The sequence below is a fragment of the Phaethon lepturus genome, unplaced genomic scaffold (genome assembly GCF_000687285.1).
Source record: "Phaethon lepturus isolate BGI_N335 unplaced genomic scaffold, ASM68728v1 scaffold21613, whole genome shotgun sequence".
NCBI lineage: Eukaryota > Metazoa > Chordata > Aves > Phaethontiformes > Phaethontidae > Phaethon > Phaethon lepturus.
In genome coordinates this window covers 57,275-71,569 of record NW_010530027.1, presented here as the reverse complement: position 1 = coordinate 71,569, position 14,295 = coordinate 57,275, and the positions used below count along the sequence as shown (strand labels likewise).

At 38.8% G+C, this 14,295-nt stretch overlaps 1 protein-coding gene across 1 annotated transcript in view; it reads left to right on the top strand.

Moving 5' to 3' along the window:
• LOC104616174 (dedicator of cytokinesis protein 2-like) overlaps positions 1-14,295 on the top strand; it is a gene marked incomplete at its 5' end in the record, with an annotated part of 46,363 nt that overhangs the window by 11,985 nt on the left and 20,083 nt on the right. Inside the window, 7 exons of the mRNA XM_010284149.1 lie at positions 4,755-4,911; positions 6,059-6,099; positions 7,519-7,609; positions 8,690-8,809; positions 10,701-10,790; positions 12,106-12,210; positions 13,851-13,992. Coding sequence (XP_010282451.1) covers positions 4,755-4,911; positions 6,059-6,099; positions 7,519-7,609; positions 8,690-8,809; positions 10,701-10,790; positions 12,106-12,210; positions 13,851-13,992 — 746 coding nt within the window. The remainder of the gene's footprint in view (positions 1-4,754; positions 4,912-6,058; positions 6,100-7,518; positions 7,610-8,689; positions 8,810-10,700; positions 10,791-12,105; positions 12,211-13,850; positions 13,993-14,295) is intronic.

Sequence of the window (14,295 nt, the reverse complement as noted above, 5' to 3'; positions counted from 1 at the left end):
CTTGAGGATGTGTTTTATCTTACTGTTCCCACTTCTCGAGTTGGTGACCTCACTTAAAAATAAAATAGAATCTTACCAACTTTTTTTATGAAGGGACTGGAAATAGCATACTGGTTCAGTGAACCTGGTTTGCATTGTAGTTTTGCTCATGGAAACTATTTTCATGGTTGCTTGTTGGTATTTTTTGCTCCAGCTAATTTATGAAGAAATTATACCTAACCTGCATTTCTCTATCCAACTTTCAAGCAAAGATAATCAAATACTCACTGCACTTCTAGGTTTCCCCCCCATTTTTCTTTGTAACCTTTCTTGTTTTTATTTCACACTAATAAGAATAAGGTATTTCAAAATGTCTTTCTTGCTTTTCTCTATGTCTAGATTGGACCCTAAGAGAGAATTCCCTGAATTTATGTAAGGTGGCTATCCTGGAAGCGCTACAATATTGCAAAGTGCTATAGTTTAATGAAAATATTTCTATTTCTGTATTTCTAGCAATCCCAAAGCCTGACATAGCGTCTCCTTTGTTCTTGGCCGCCCACATTCAGTTTTATTCTCAGACTTAGTAGCTGTGTCTTCACTTGTGGCAGGTTGCTGCGTGATGTATTAGGCAGTGGTGAAATCCTTGCACCTACCTCTGAGAATTTGTTCCTAGCTTTGTACCTTAGACTGTAACAGTGAGAAAGTACATCACTCATACACTTTCTCAAGCCTTGATAACCTAGTAGTTATTAAGTATAAAAATGTCGTAGCACTTTGGCTGTGTGATAAAATCGATACCGGCTTTGTGACATTGAGTGTGTATGCGTTTTACTTTCTCAAAGCCTGCTACATTGTGTGCATGGTATTTTTGTGTAGGGGGGAGCAATCTTTGCAAAGGCACATCCCTTACCAGAGGAAGCATGAAATCTTTGTGTATACCACAATGGAAAAAAGTCTACTTCCAGTGAAAACATGATTTTGTAAAAAATACTGAATTGTATAATGAAATAATGATATGTAAATGTTATCATATGTAAATAATGTGTAACTATATTCTAATTAAATAGTAAAATTTAAAAGAAACATCATTTAAATCAAACATAATTTAAATGTTGGCTATGTTAGTTTAATTTCTGTCCTACAACGAGGCAGATAAAATACAGAGGCAGACTTGAAAAAAGTTAGAAGTACTGACGCTTTTTAAGCAATACAGAACTATTCTTTGAAACTGATACAGATGGGCAGATGAAGTTTTAAAAATGTCTCTTTCACTTCCTAGCAGGCAATGACTATGTAAACTGAAAGCAATAAGGTAATTTTTCAGTTTGGAATGTTTTCTGTTCGGCTTCAAGCCTTAGGATAGCTAAGAGGTGACGCAGAGATGTTCAGACTGGCTCCTGGTGTGACCAGACCAGGCCTGCAAGTCCGTAGTTTTCTCAATGACGCTGCTGCAAAGCCTAAGCCGCGATGCCTGCCTGAACTGTCGGTACAATTCATCATCTCCAGTAGTGAGGATTCAGCTGACACAGTGAACATTTATTCAGTTGTAAACTTTCCTGCTGCTAGTACGTTTTTTTCCAGATATCCATACTAAATCTTCCTTGCCTCAGTTTAAGCCAACTAGTTGTCCCCCCCAACAGGGGACATAAAGAATCATTTATTCTCTTTCTCTTTGCAGCAGCTTTTAATAAATTTGAAAGTTGCTGTCAAGTTTCCATCCATTTTCTCTTTAGGGTAAACAACCCAAGTATTTCAGTTTATCATATGCAATGTTTTCTGGACATTCCTACAATGTCTACATCTATTTTGAGATACTACATTGCCTTAAAGCTGGAGACAGTATTCAAACTGAAACTTTCTCAATGCAAAGAGAAAAGCTTCCTTCAGATCTTGTGTACGAGACTCTTGAGGTTTACTTTTCTGAGCTGTGTAACAGGGTTTGCTTGTCCTGTTTGCAGTTTATTCTTGCATTCAAATATTTTTCCAGAGAACTGGTACCTATGCAGTTAAACCCCATCTTTCAGTAGTGCAGTTAAATAGTCTCATCAAACATACTACATAGCATTTGCTCTTCCTGCCTTTCCAAGGTTCTCCTCTTTCTTTGATATACCCGTTTTTTTCCCTTTGATACTCTCCCATGTTCTACAAGGCTTCAAGTTCAAGGTTTCCACATTTCTGAAGATGTCACTTCATATTATCTCCAGATAGTATTTTTTGTTCCATCCTTGAAAGTTGTTTAATGATGCCCGTAGAGGGACAGTTGAAGCAGAGGCTGGTGACTTGTCTATGGTAGGACTCTCCTCTCCCCTCTCTTCTCCCCTCTCTTCTCGCTGCTGTTTTTGTTTGGTTTTAAATCTTCCTACCTTCACACCTTTCAAAGCAGGGTTTTCAAGCCACTATCCCCAACTCCCTGTTCCAACTGGATACAGACCCAGTTAAATTGGGCTCCATATTTATTCATTTGGTCATATTTTCATCAACTAACTAATTTCCTGTAACTGTCTGCGTTAGTTCCAGTTGCCACCCAAATGCGGATATTTAGCCCTGGTCAATGACTGGCTTGTGTGTTGATGCTCACCTCTGTACCCTACACTTACTCACACTGGTTGGTTGCTGGGATCTTCCCCATGCCCACTGAACCAAACAGGATCAGCAGAAGTTTAATCACTGCCTTGCAGTTGTCCGTAGTCCTAAACGTTAGCATGTGCCATGGCAGGGTGATGACCTGTGCTGATAAGCGCTGTCCCAGCCAACGCCGAGGAAGAGTTGGGATAATACAGAACAGAGGAGAGGCTGTTCTCAACACGCAGAATAGACAAGGCTATGCTCTTTTGGGAGATGGAGGAGAATCTGGCTATATGAATATAAGGTGTGCTTTGCCACTTTTCCTCGGGCTCAGAAAATGAATTCTGGCATGTTTTAGTTACCAATATAGGCACAACAGAAAAGAGCATTTGGAAGCTTTCCAGTCCCCCATCATTGCAGTGGCCCATGTTATGCAGTTGTTTTCTTGAGCTTTATTGAAAATATTTTTTATTTTAAAACTTGGGGTTTTTTTCAAACTCTGTTTAAAAATTCAAAGGTTTCTTGCTCCCTCCTGGGGAGAAAAAAAATATTCTAAAGTTTTATGGGTTCTTTTTATTGAGATTATTATAAAGCTGAGTAAGACAACTTTTTAAATCTTCCCTCATGAGACAGGTATTCCTCTTGCCTTTTCATTTTGTAGTTCTCCTCTATGTGTCCTCCAGTTCATCTTTCTTAGTGACTGGAGTTACATACTATATCCTGGGTGAGATTAGCAATAGCTTGTGTTTTATGTCAATGTTTTTCTACTTATATTAGAAAGAAATGTGATGCCTTGGTGACTCATGTTCATTTCACAGTCAAGTAATGTTCATAGCTCTGCCTTGTTTGCTGTCACTCCAAGTGAACCTATGGCAAAAATCTGGAATAGTCACTTAAATGGTGACTGTACCTTCCCTTGTTAGTGTCTTCTCCTGTTTCTGATACTAACATATGTAAAATAACCCCATTTTTCCTGTATAGTGTTCCAGTCTCTTACATGATTCTGAAGGCCTTCTTACTTTCTTTTCCACAAATACCATTTTATGTGCTCCAGCCTATTCTGTCAGTTGTCGACTCTTCAGACCCTCCTCCTCCTTTCTCTTAGCGTTTACTCCTGAGCAAATGTCATATGGTATGGAATATCCCTTTGGCTGGATTGGGTCAGCTCTCCTGGCTGTGTCCCCTACCAAGTTCTTGCCCACCCCCAGCCTGCTGGCGAGGGGGAGTGTCGGGGAGCCAGCCCGAGCACTGCTGTGTTATCAACGCCTTTCTGGCTACCAACACACAGCCCAGCACTGCGAGGGCTGCTATGGGGAAAAGTAACTCCATCTTAGCCACCAGACCCAATACATGCATATACAAATATGTACGTGTGTGTGTTTATATTAAAAAAATTGAGTTTGTCAGAAAGAATCCAAATGGAAAACCAGAATGCTAAGGAGAGGAGGCAAGCTTTTAAGCAAAGAAAGAAAACAATCCTTAATGAGATGCTGGTAATCATTTCATACAGTTTGAACAGTTAAGCTTTGAAAAACAAAGCCATGCCAGTGATGTGAAATATCTGCTCTTAAATCACTTCAGCACTTTATAGAAACAGCATATGCTAATATTTTGTTAATCTAAATTGGACTCTGATGATGGTGTATAAAACTCACTTTCCGATATTTTTATCATGAGAACTAACTGCTTTGTTTTGATCTGGAGAAAGTTTATTGTTTGGTTTTGCTTATTTCTCAAGGGCAAATTGCTCTGGTGAGGTCTTGTTCACGAATGTCTTTTTTGACTTAAAATTATAATTTCTGTTAGTTTGACCTCTGTGCTCACACATAACTGTACAAAGAGAAGGAAATAACTGTTGCATTTTACGTTGTGCAAAACAGAGGTAAGGAAGGTCTAACATTTGTTGCAGTAGAGCGGCAGAGTTTGTTATACTAGCAGATGCAGGTTGCTCTATTCTGAAATTGTGGGTATACCCTTGAATTGCAGTAATTTTCAGACAGGAAGTGTAAATGCTTAATTTTTTTTTTCTTTTGATTTATAACCCATCTGTCTTCTGGATATCTAAATTATCAACCCACAAAGGGTGTTTCCAGTGCATTCTGCAGTCGCTTTAGCCCTAATTCAGTATTTGCCTTCAGGTCCAAACAGTTTTTCCGTTGATGGGCCACTAATTTTCACAGTACTGTAAAAACATGTTTTTGTGTTTGCAGTCTTACAGAGTGTGCGTGTCAGTATCCCGGCATTTTTAACTTGGTAGAAAGTTTTGTCAGCCTAGTTAAAGGCCTCCTGGAGAAACTGCTGGATTACCGAACCGTGATGAATGATGAAAGCAAGGACAATCGCATGAGCTGCACTGTGAACTTACTGGTATGTTCTCTCTTGTAATTCTTGTGTGGGAATGGGGGAGAGCTTTAGAATCCGTTTACTAAAGATGAGGGCAAATCTTCCTGGGGACAGGACTGGTTGGCAATGCTCAGTAGTGATTTTAAACCCTGAGGCAAGAGATTTTTATATCTATTTGCATGGATATATGCACAAACCTGAAAGCAACATCCAATCAGTTCTTTTTTTTTGCCTGTTTTATCCACTTTGATTCTGTGGATAAATAAGGAAGTCTACTGTTCATATACCTTTACCTTTTGATAGGCTTAATGTAACAGTGGGCTTGCCAGAGTCAAGTTTTGCACGAGGTTCTAACCCACTTGCTACTTTAGCAACGCAGCAATTATGGTTTTTCAATCTGGGGAAGAAACCTGCAAGATACACTTGCAATAAGATGCCAAGAAGATTTGAGTCTCTGATCTGGTTCTAGGCCACCACGTCTTTTTTTCTCTTCCTATTTTGTAATGAGGGTATTGCATATAGAGATTCCTCCACCAGGAAATTCCTCTAAGCTGAAGAGCAGCTGTTGTCTACTTTGAAGGTTGGGAAGAGAACATGCTTAATGTGTACTGCACTCGCCTATCCTCTGTTCCTCGGTAATCACCGCGCAGTGTGGTGTAAATCACTGCAGCTCTTCAGGAGGCAATTCTTGTCGTACATTTTGCATAGCCTTAGCAACTCTTATACCTGCAAAAGTGTTACGGTGACAAAAATGGGCTTTATTCCTGCAATTAGCCCCTTTAAAGGTATTGCACAAAAGCGCTACTTTCAACTTCAGTAAATACCAGCTTCTTTTCTGGCCAAGGACTATAGCCAGAGCATGCAGTTTATTATGTTAATGCATTGGGATAACCATCTTTTCCTCTTCTCCAACAGGAAAACTTTCACTAATGATTTCATTAGTGCACTCGGAGAAGTACGCACGTCTATGTATAATAATAACACATGCTAATAACTAATTAAAATATTAATTGAAGTAGCAGTGCCAGCTTTAAACTTAAGATAGTCTGTCAATAAATAACTTCTTGTGCTGTCCAACTAGCAAGAAAATAAAAACCTCAGCATATATATTTTTATCTTGTGTTTTAATAAAAGACATTAGGAGGTAACTTTTAAATGTTTGTGTCCCTAGAATTTCTACAAGGACATTAACCGTGAAGAGATGTATATCAGGTATGGCAGTTGTTTTGTTGGATCTGTTCTGGAGAGGGAAATAATATTCTCTTACGAATTCTGTTTTTATCATTGTACTTGGATTTCTGTTAATTAATGTTAGTTTAACACCCACAATGACTCTTTTATAGTCCTGACCTCATTTATATTCTTACTCCACTGTTTGCTTAGCTGTCAGTGATTTGGAATCTATCATCTGTATACATCATCAGCAGTTTTTCCCCCAGAATCAACTTCCAGTTGATCAAATCACTCAACATTCACTGTCTATTGTTTTAAATAAAGAAAATGCAGCTAGATTTGAGGTTTGACGGAGGGTGTATAATACATTTAGAATGGCAGAAAAAACATTCAAGTTTTATAGATTTGTGCAGTCTGCCAAGTCTCTTCAAATATGCAACACTACATGCAATGCAGAATTACTAGCAAAGCATTTTTCTGTAAGGGCTATAGCTACACTGGCAAATTCTTTCAGGTGTGATATGGCCTCTTACTGTCTCCAACGGTTTTGCATATGAGCAGCAGCAAATCTTGCTGTTCAAAAGCTCACTGTTCCCTGCCTCTCCTCACATTCTGCAAAATCTGCAGAACGACCTGCGCCTCAGCCACTGCCATGCACAGCCCAGCAGCTTAGCTGAAGGGAGCACTGCAGGGGTTCAGAGCTAAACCTGGAGCCGTGAGCTGGAGTGGCCAGGCAGAAACAATGCTCCCTCTGTGGGCGATTGCTGAGGGGGACGCACTTCCAGTTGGGCTCACAGCTGGGAATGGCAATGCCTTGAGCTGCTGCAGCAAGGTGTCAGAGTTCTGTGTGCAAGCTCCTGTTGTGTGTAAGAGGGTGGGATGCACTTTTTCTTTCTGGCTGCTGGAAAAGATGGGGCTTCAGTCACATGATGGGCAGCGGTTGTGCTGGTAGCAGCAGAGCTTCCCTAGGGATCAAGGAGAACACTGGCGACATGTAACTTCGACCAACTCTTCTTCCCACCCCCTCCCCTTCCAAGTTGTACAGGAGCTTGCTTTGTCTTTCTGGGCTGGTGTTTTCTCCTTTACCTTGTGTTATCTGTTGTGCTTGCCTGTATTTACATGGGAAGTATTTACATGCAATCGAAAAGTGCTACAGAGGAAGGCAGCTATCTTTAGTAAACAGTCCAGAAATAACAGACTCAGAGGTCTTAAACCTTGAGTCTAGTAATTCTTGCTCTTCCTTGTAGAGGTGGAGCTGACAGCAGTTCAGCATAGACAGAAAAGCCTGAACAAATGCACAGAGCTTTAACCCGTCTCAGAGTGTCCTTAAAGACTGCGTGACATCTATGAAGTTTCCACTACAGAGTTTATCTAGAACTTTTTTGACACTTAGTATTCCAGTTGTGTCAATATCTAACTGATATGTTCTAATCACATCTAATTCTTCTCCTCTAACAGGTATTTGTATAAACTGCGAGATCTTCATTTAGATTGTGAGAATTACACAGAAGCAGCATACACCCTTCTACTCCATACATGGCTCCTGAAGGTTAGATTTTTCCAAACTCAGTATATAAATAAGCTTTTGCAATTTTCAGATTTATAAACTAAAAAGTGATTGTCTTAATCTCTGTTTTACTGCATATTAGTTATTTTCCACAGGGGTATTCAAGTTTCTGATTAAAAATACTGCAGTAGGTAGTACAAAATTAATATTAATTGTTGAAATTGTATTTTCAATAGGTGATTAAAAGCCACATATTGGTGAAACTAAACACTATAGCAAAGTGTCAACAGTGTGTGCAAATTCTGAAGCCATTTAACTTCCATGTGGTTTTCATCTTGCTGATTTCTTACTATCCCGGACATAATAATGATGGAAATGAAATGCAATTTCTGCCAACTATCACAGGGTGACAGCTGACTTTTCATTTTAAATAATATGGATCACTCTGCCAAATTATGTTTGCTTTGTTTTGTAGCTTATAATTATTTTTTGCTACAACTGATGTTTATTCTCATTGTAACTGATGTTATCAATAACAATGGTCAGTAAGATGCATTTCCATTTCAAGGGTAAACTCAAAATTTAAATGTTCTTCAGAAAAAAATTGAGATTTCTTACGGAACTTCTTCTAGTGCAGAACCATATAAATTTGGCTTTTCACAGTGCAATTTTGCTTAAACTTCATTTTGACTTGCATAAAAAATGTATCGTACAAAAATACGAGGTATGCTGTATGTATTGGTATAGACAAAGATAATATCATATGCAAATATTTTAAGATAAAAAATCAAAACCTAATCAGTCAAGATGACACCATGAAAATAAAATGAACTCATTTTCTCACACAGATGTTTATTCAAAATTTTTGGGTGGAGGGGAGGAAGGAACACGGGTTTTTAAAATGTTATGTTTAGTCCTGGTTATCACCTGAAACACAGTGCTTGATTGAAGAGATAATGAAAACATTCCCAGTGCCTTTTCCAGTTTCTTTGTGGAATGGTAAAAAAAGACCAGGAAAAACCACTTAGAAGAGCCCAGGGGACCGGGCCTTGGGGGTGGGGGACACGTGTGTGAAATGTTGAACTCCAGGATTGTGGTTTTTTAATGTGTTTTTATTCTCAGTGGTCAGATGAACAGTGTGCACCCCAAGTCATGTCAACAGAGTTCCAGTGTTCACAGACCTATCGACACTTGAAAGAGAATTTGTATGAGAAGATCATAGAGTACTTTGACAAAGGAAAGGTAGGTCTGTCGAGTTCTTCCCCCTGCCGCATCTCTTTGTACAGTAGTATTTAATGAATATGCTCTGTATAAAGTGTTTGTGTAGGAAATCCTCTTTGAAATGTGGGTCAAGTAAAAATTGTGTCCTGAAGGCTTATTCACAGAGTGTATCTGTGCTCTATGAACACGTTCTTTCAATAACCACATTCACAAAGACAGAGGGCTAATGTATATACTGGTCACAAGCATGTCTGTCAGGCGGTAATAAAATAATAAAAAAAGTTGAATGGACTTTCCTGTACTAGGAAGAGAATACAGATTACACAGATTGCACTTCTAAATCATTCGGTCATTATCTCCCAAAAAACCAGAGAGTTCAAAATGGACATACTTGTTTCAGAGAAGTCTGAGAATTGCATTCCAAACTTAAAATGTAGTCGTTTTATGTTCAGTACTCAGGTTTAGTTCAGCTTTAAAAAAAAAAAAAGTTAATAAAATTGCCTATGAATACAGTGACATTAAAGCTGAGATTTTTTTCAAGTAAAGCAAAAGACTAAAAGAAAGCAGGAAAAAATTCTGCGGTGCCAGATAATGACTCTTTTGACCCAATAAGGCCCTTAAGTCATTATGTCAGCCAAAGGTATGAAGGGGGAAGGCAATTCATTACTGCTTCTTGCAAAATAAAGGCATGACTCCCCCATGAAAGTTGCTCCTGTAATTCAGAAGATAGAAAGTTTGTTGTGCTTCAGCACTGTGGAGGGAAATGCAGTGCTATTTTTAACTTCTCACAGGGGTTTGGGTTTTTTTGGCATCTGAAATGACTCTGGTGTAGCAGTCTCCACCCACTGTATCAGAATAATCAAATCCGCGTGACACCTGATCTATCTAGCGTTCGGGTTCTCCTCAGATACACCAGAGGAGGCTTGCGGGCAGCTGAACGTAGCTATCAGGTTCAGAACTGCCTACCCTAGGAGATGGGGCAGATGCCCCATCCCTGGAAACATCCCAGGTCAGGCTGGACGGGGCTCTGAGCAACCTGCTGTAGTTGAAGGTGTCCCTGCTCACTGCAGGGGGGTTGGACTAGATGGCCTTTAAGGTCCCTCCCAACCCAAACTACCCCATGATTCTACATGGCACCATATAAAAATGGTTATAATATGTGTGTGGCCACCAGTGACCTTATACGAGTAGAGAATGGTGTTCAGAAAACCCCTTTTGAGGGGGAATTTGAGTTTCTATATGCTTTATATATATGCACTTCATCTATATATATGCACTCTATACGCACTTTTGTGCTGGATACATTAAGTACCTATAGCAGATAAGAAAACTGTCCTAGTCTTCCCAGTGCAGCTCTGTAACTCCTCACAGTAATTTTCTGAGGTAGCTATCAAGCTGTGTGGTAGCAAACAAGCTGCTAGTCCAAGGCAAGTGGCCTTGTGATTTTTTTGCTGACTAGGAGAGCTGTCGTATGCAAGGCTACCTATGAATTAGGTATGCTTCAGAATTTCTTGTAAAATGAAGTGTGTTTGTTTTTAAGACAGGCAGGCATCAGTCCCCTCATACACTGATCCTCTGCGTGGGGTATGTTCTGGATGTTATGCACCTTCAGTGATTTACTCTTCTTTTTTAAGCTATCTGGAAGGTTAGGTGTTTTTTATTATCTTATTGTAAGAATAAAGTATGCTTACTTACTCCTTCCTATAATGAACCATAAAACACTTTTTATTTTTTAGATTAATCTGCTTTCCTAAAGTTTATGATTGCCTTGTCTTCCAGTCTAAATGTGCAGTTAATAAATGACTGCAATTTAAATATAGCATAATCAAGAAAACTGTAGTTAAACAGTGATGCATTAAAAACTTGTTTGCTGGTACTGCATTTACTTTTTGAATATGTGGTTGCGTTGCAGATGTGGGAAGAAGCCATATCTCTATGCAAAGAACTTGCAGAGCAATATGAAAAGGAAGTTTTTGACTATGAACTTCTAAGTCAAAACCTGGTAAGATTATATAGAGGTCTTCAAATTATTTCAGTCACAGAAATTATTACTTCTGAGCTATCAAATGATAGAGCTGCTTATGAGCTTGTTGTCTACAACTCATTTTTAATTCATTTGTCAAAGAGTTGCTATGTTTTATTGTAACAATCCGGTGGTAAAGTAGAGTTTCATGAAGAATTGTTGGTTAAAGTTGCATGGACATCTGCATATTGAGGTGTTTTGAAACTTCTGTAGATGAGATAGACATGTTCTCACTTAGTGCAATTTAAACGCCGTGGACAGAAGACGTATAACAGGTTTTTGAGGCCTTTGTACTGCTTTAGTGTAGAAAAAGCACCTGGATGCATTTTTTCCCTGAAATTTTTCTTTAAATTTTAGGTACTTGAATCTTGACAAGCCTAAAGAATTCTGTCCTAATCAGGGACTGGGGAAGTAATACATCACAAGGAATTAGAACTAGGTCCAAAGGCTAGAAGGAAGATTTTAAAGGAGGAATTAAATGTTCAATTATTTGCTTTCATTAAAATGGAATTACTCTAAAAAGAATCCCCTTCCCCACATACCTTCTTCTTTCCCATCCCCAAGATTCCACACTTGCATGATCGTTAACAAATGTTTAGGGCTCATTTAGTAGATATCCGTGAGCCTTCCACAAAGAAACCATGGGAATCAAAACACGATGTTCTTGAACAGTGTTGTGTCTAAAGAAAGCTTCTTTTCTTCTCAATCAATTCTGCTTTTATCATAAACTAAAAGATAAAGACAGTATTTTTGCCCATTCCGTTTAAGTTGCAGTGTTGCATGTCTCATAGGTTTAACACAGGAAATAAAAATAGTAAACCTAAATGACAATATTTTCTGGAAGACATTGTTCTAAGCCCTTGACATGGTGCTAGGGGAAAAGCTTGAGCTGATCCATACCTCAGAAAACATTTGAGGCGGGGAGTTTTTCCAAATGTATTATTTCAGTTATTGGTTAAGTGCTTAAAGTATTTGATGCTTGCTTTTTTTCTTTTCACACTAGTAAATTATGGGTAAGACTGATTCTGAGGTCAAATAATTGAAGTTGATGCTATGCACATTTAGCTAGGTATTATATTTGCATATAAAAGTAAACAATATTTAATATACCACAACAGTGTCATATGCATGTGCATGCTAACTGATTATGCTATAGCTTGGCAACTGACAACTGATATCTTGCATATCCATGGATAGCTGTAGTAGCTATCAGTAGCATAGTACTATGTAGAGGCTGAAAAATAAATGGAAAAAAACCCCAAACAGAAGTAATTGCAGTTGGTTTTGCTTTCAGATTCAACAAGCAAAGTTCTATGAAAACATCATGAAAATTCTGAGACCTAAACCAGACTATTTTGCTGTTGGATATTATGGCCAAGGATTCCCCACATTTCTAAGGGTAAACCTGTTTAAATTCTTACTTGTTTCATCTATTTTCATATGCTACTAAAAATATGAGCGTACTTTCCTAATGCAAGTGAGTCTCTGGGGATATTTGCCATGGATTTAGTTTTGCTTGGATGCAGGATGGTAGTCAGAATCTGACTTGTTACTTGTAAGGATATGCATGTTTTCAGATACATTTGATTCCTTCTCTTGGTTTGATTGCAGAAACTAGAAGATATATCAGCTATGAAGGTGATATATGAGAGCCAAATGCAGCAGTATGATGTAATTTGGTATGGGCAGCTCTTGTGGCACATATTTCTCACACGGATTATTGATAGCTAGTAGAATGCCATTAACTAACGTGTTCAAATGAAATCCAAAATTCTGTTTCACGTGAGCTTGGTATTTAGTGGACCTTGTCATGGACTGACAAGAGTTTCAGGTTTATATTGCCTCTCAGCTACAACTGCAATACGTTACCAATGGAGAAAGTGTATTTTTCAGACCAATGCACTCTATAGCCGAATATTGTGTCTTTAACAGTGGGAAACAGTAGATCAGTAGGGTAGGGAAGAGTATAATACAGGGAAGGTGTGCAGTGATATTGACCTGGTATACATTCCCTGATAAACAGCTTCCCGGGCTGGAGGTGACACTTTTGTTTTCTAGCCCTTCATGGATTGTTCTACAGTGAAGTTGTCCAGTTGCTTTCTGAACCAATGCCCTCCAGAACATGCTGTGGCCTCACAGTACACAACTCTGTGTATTGGAGGTTTACTGTTGACTTTTTGTTGTCTTCTGATTTCTCTACACTAGTTCTTACAGAAAGGCTGAACAGTTGCTCTTTATTCACCTTCCTCATGCCACTCATGACATACTGTTCTCCTATAGTCTTGGTTTGTTTAAACATTGCTTCCACAGCAACCATTCCATATGTTTTAACATCCTGGCTCCCTTGCTTGCCATTTTCTAGTTCATGAGATGATAGGACAAGAAGTGTACATAGTGTTTGGAATGTGGATAGACTATGAATTTGACCTCTCTTTCCCAGTTTTAAAGGTCAAGGTTGCCTTGAAAACATTGGAAAAAATAGTGAAAAGGTATGCTAATATTACACCAAAGGAAGCATGACACTTTTTTGTTTCTGGTGTTATAGAAGTATCCTGTTACATGAAGCAAACTGAACCACAGGGATAGACTGTATTGTAAATGATGACATTTCATAATACCAAGGAGAAGGAGTAGGTAGAGGAATCCTATATATTGGTATTAGAAAGCTGTGAAACCTGGACCCAGAATGTATCTGAAAGCAAATCCTTACACTTGACAGACAAGAAGAAAAGGAATTTCACTACTTCTCTTATGTCCCATTCTGATTTTATTCTGCTCTACAGGAGCATCGTCAGTGGTGATGCCAGTTTATCTTCATTCTATCTGACAGCATAAAGTATCATCTCCGGAGAGTCAGTGCTGCATTCCAGCACCTGGTCAAAGGGTTATCTTGCTTTACAGTTAATTAACATTCAGAAAGCTGTATGACTCATTCCAAAATTTGGAGACCCCATTGTGCCTTTGTACTGATAAACATGCATCTGTAACTTCTGCCTCAGCATCATAGAGCCCAAGAAAACAGCTATTTATTCCTTGCAGAACAAAGTATTCATCTATCGTGGGAAGGAATATGAGAGGAGAGAGGATTTCCAGGCACAGCTGATGAGCCAGTTTCCCAGCGCAGAGAAGATGAACACCACCTCAGCACCTGGAGAGGATGTGAAAAACTCTCCTTGTCAATGTATCCTTGAACATGTGGAGATTACAGAATGCAGGTGGGCTGCGGAAACCTTGTTTTTCAGCAAGAGTTTATCTGTGTCGAAGAATCATTTCCTAAAAAGGATGAAAGTTCATTGATGTGGAGCTCAGCTTGCAGTTTTACTTTTATGCCCTGCATGTCTTTTATGGTTTATTCTTAAGATGTTTGCGCTTGTTTTTCTCACAATTCTAAGGAGTCTGTCTCTCTCAGTCATCATAGAAACACAGAATCATTTAAGTAGGAAAAGATCTTTAAGATTGAGTCCAACATAAAGCTAACATTGCC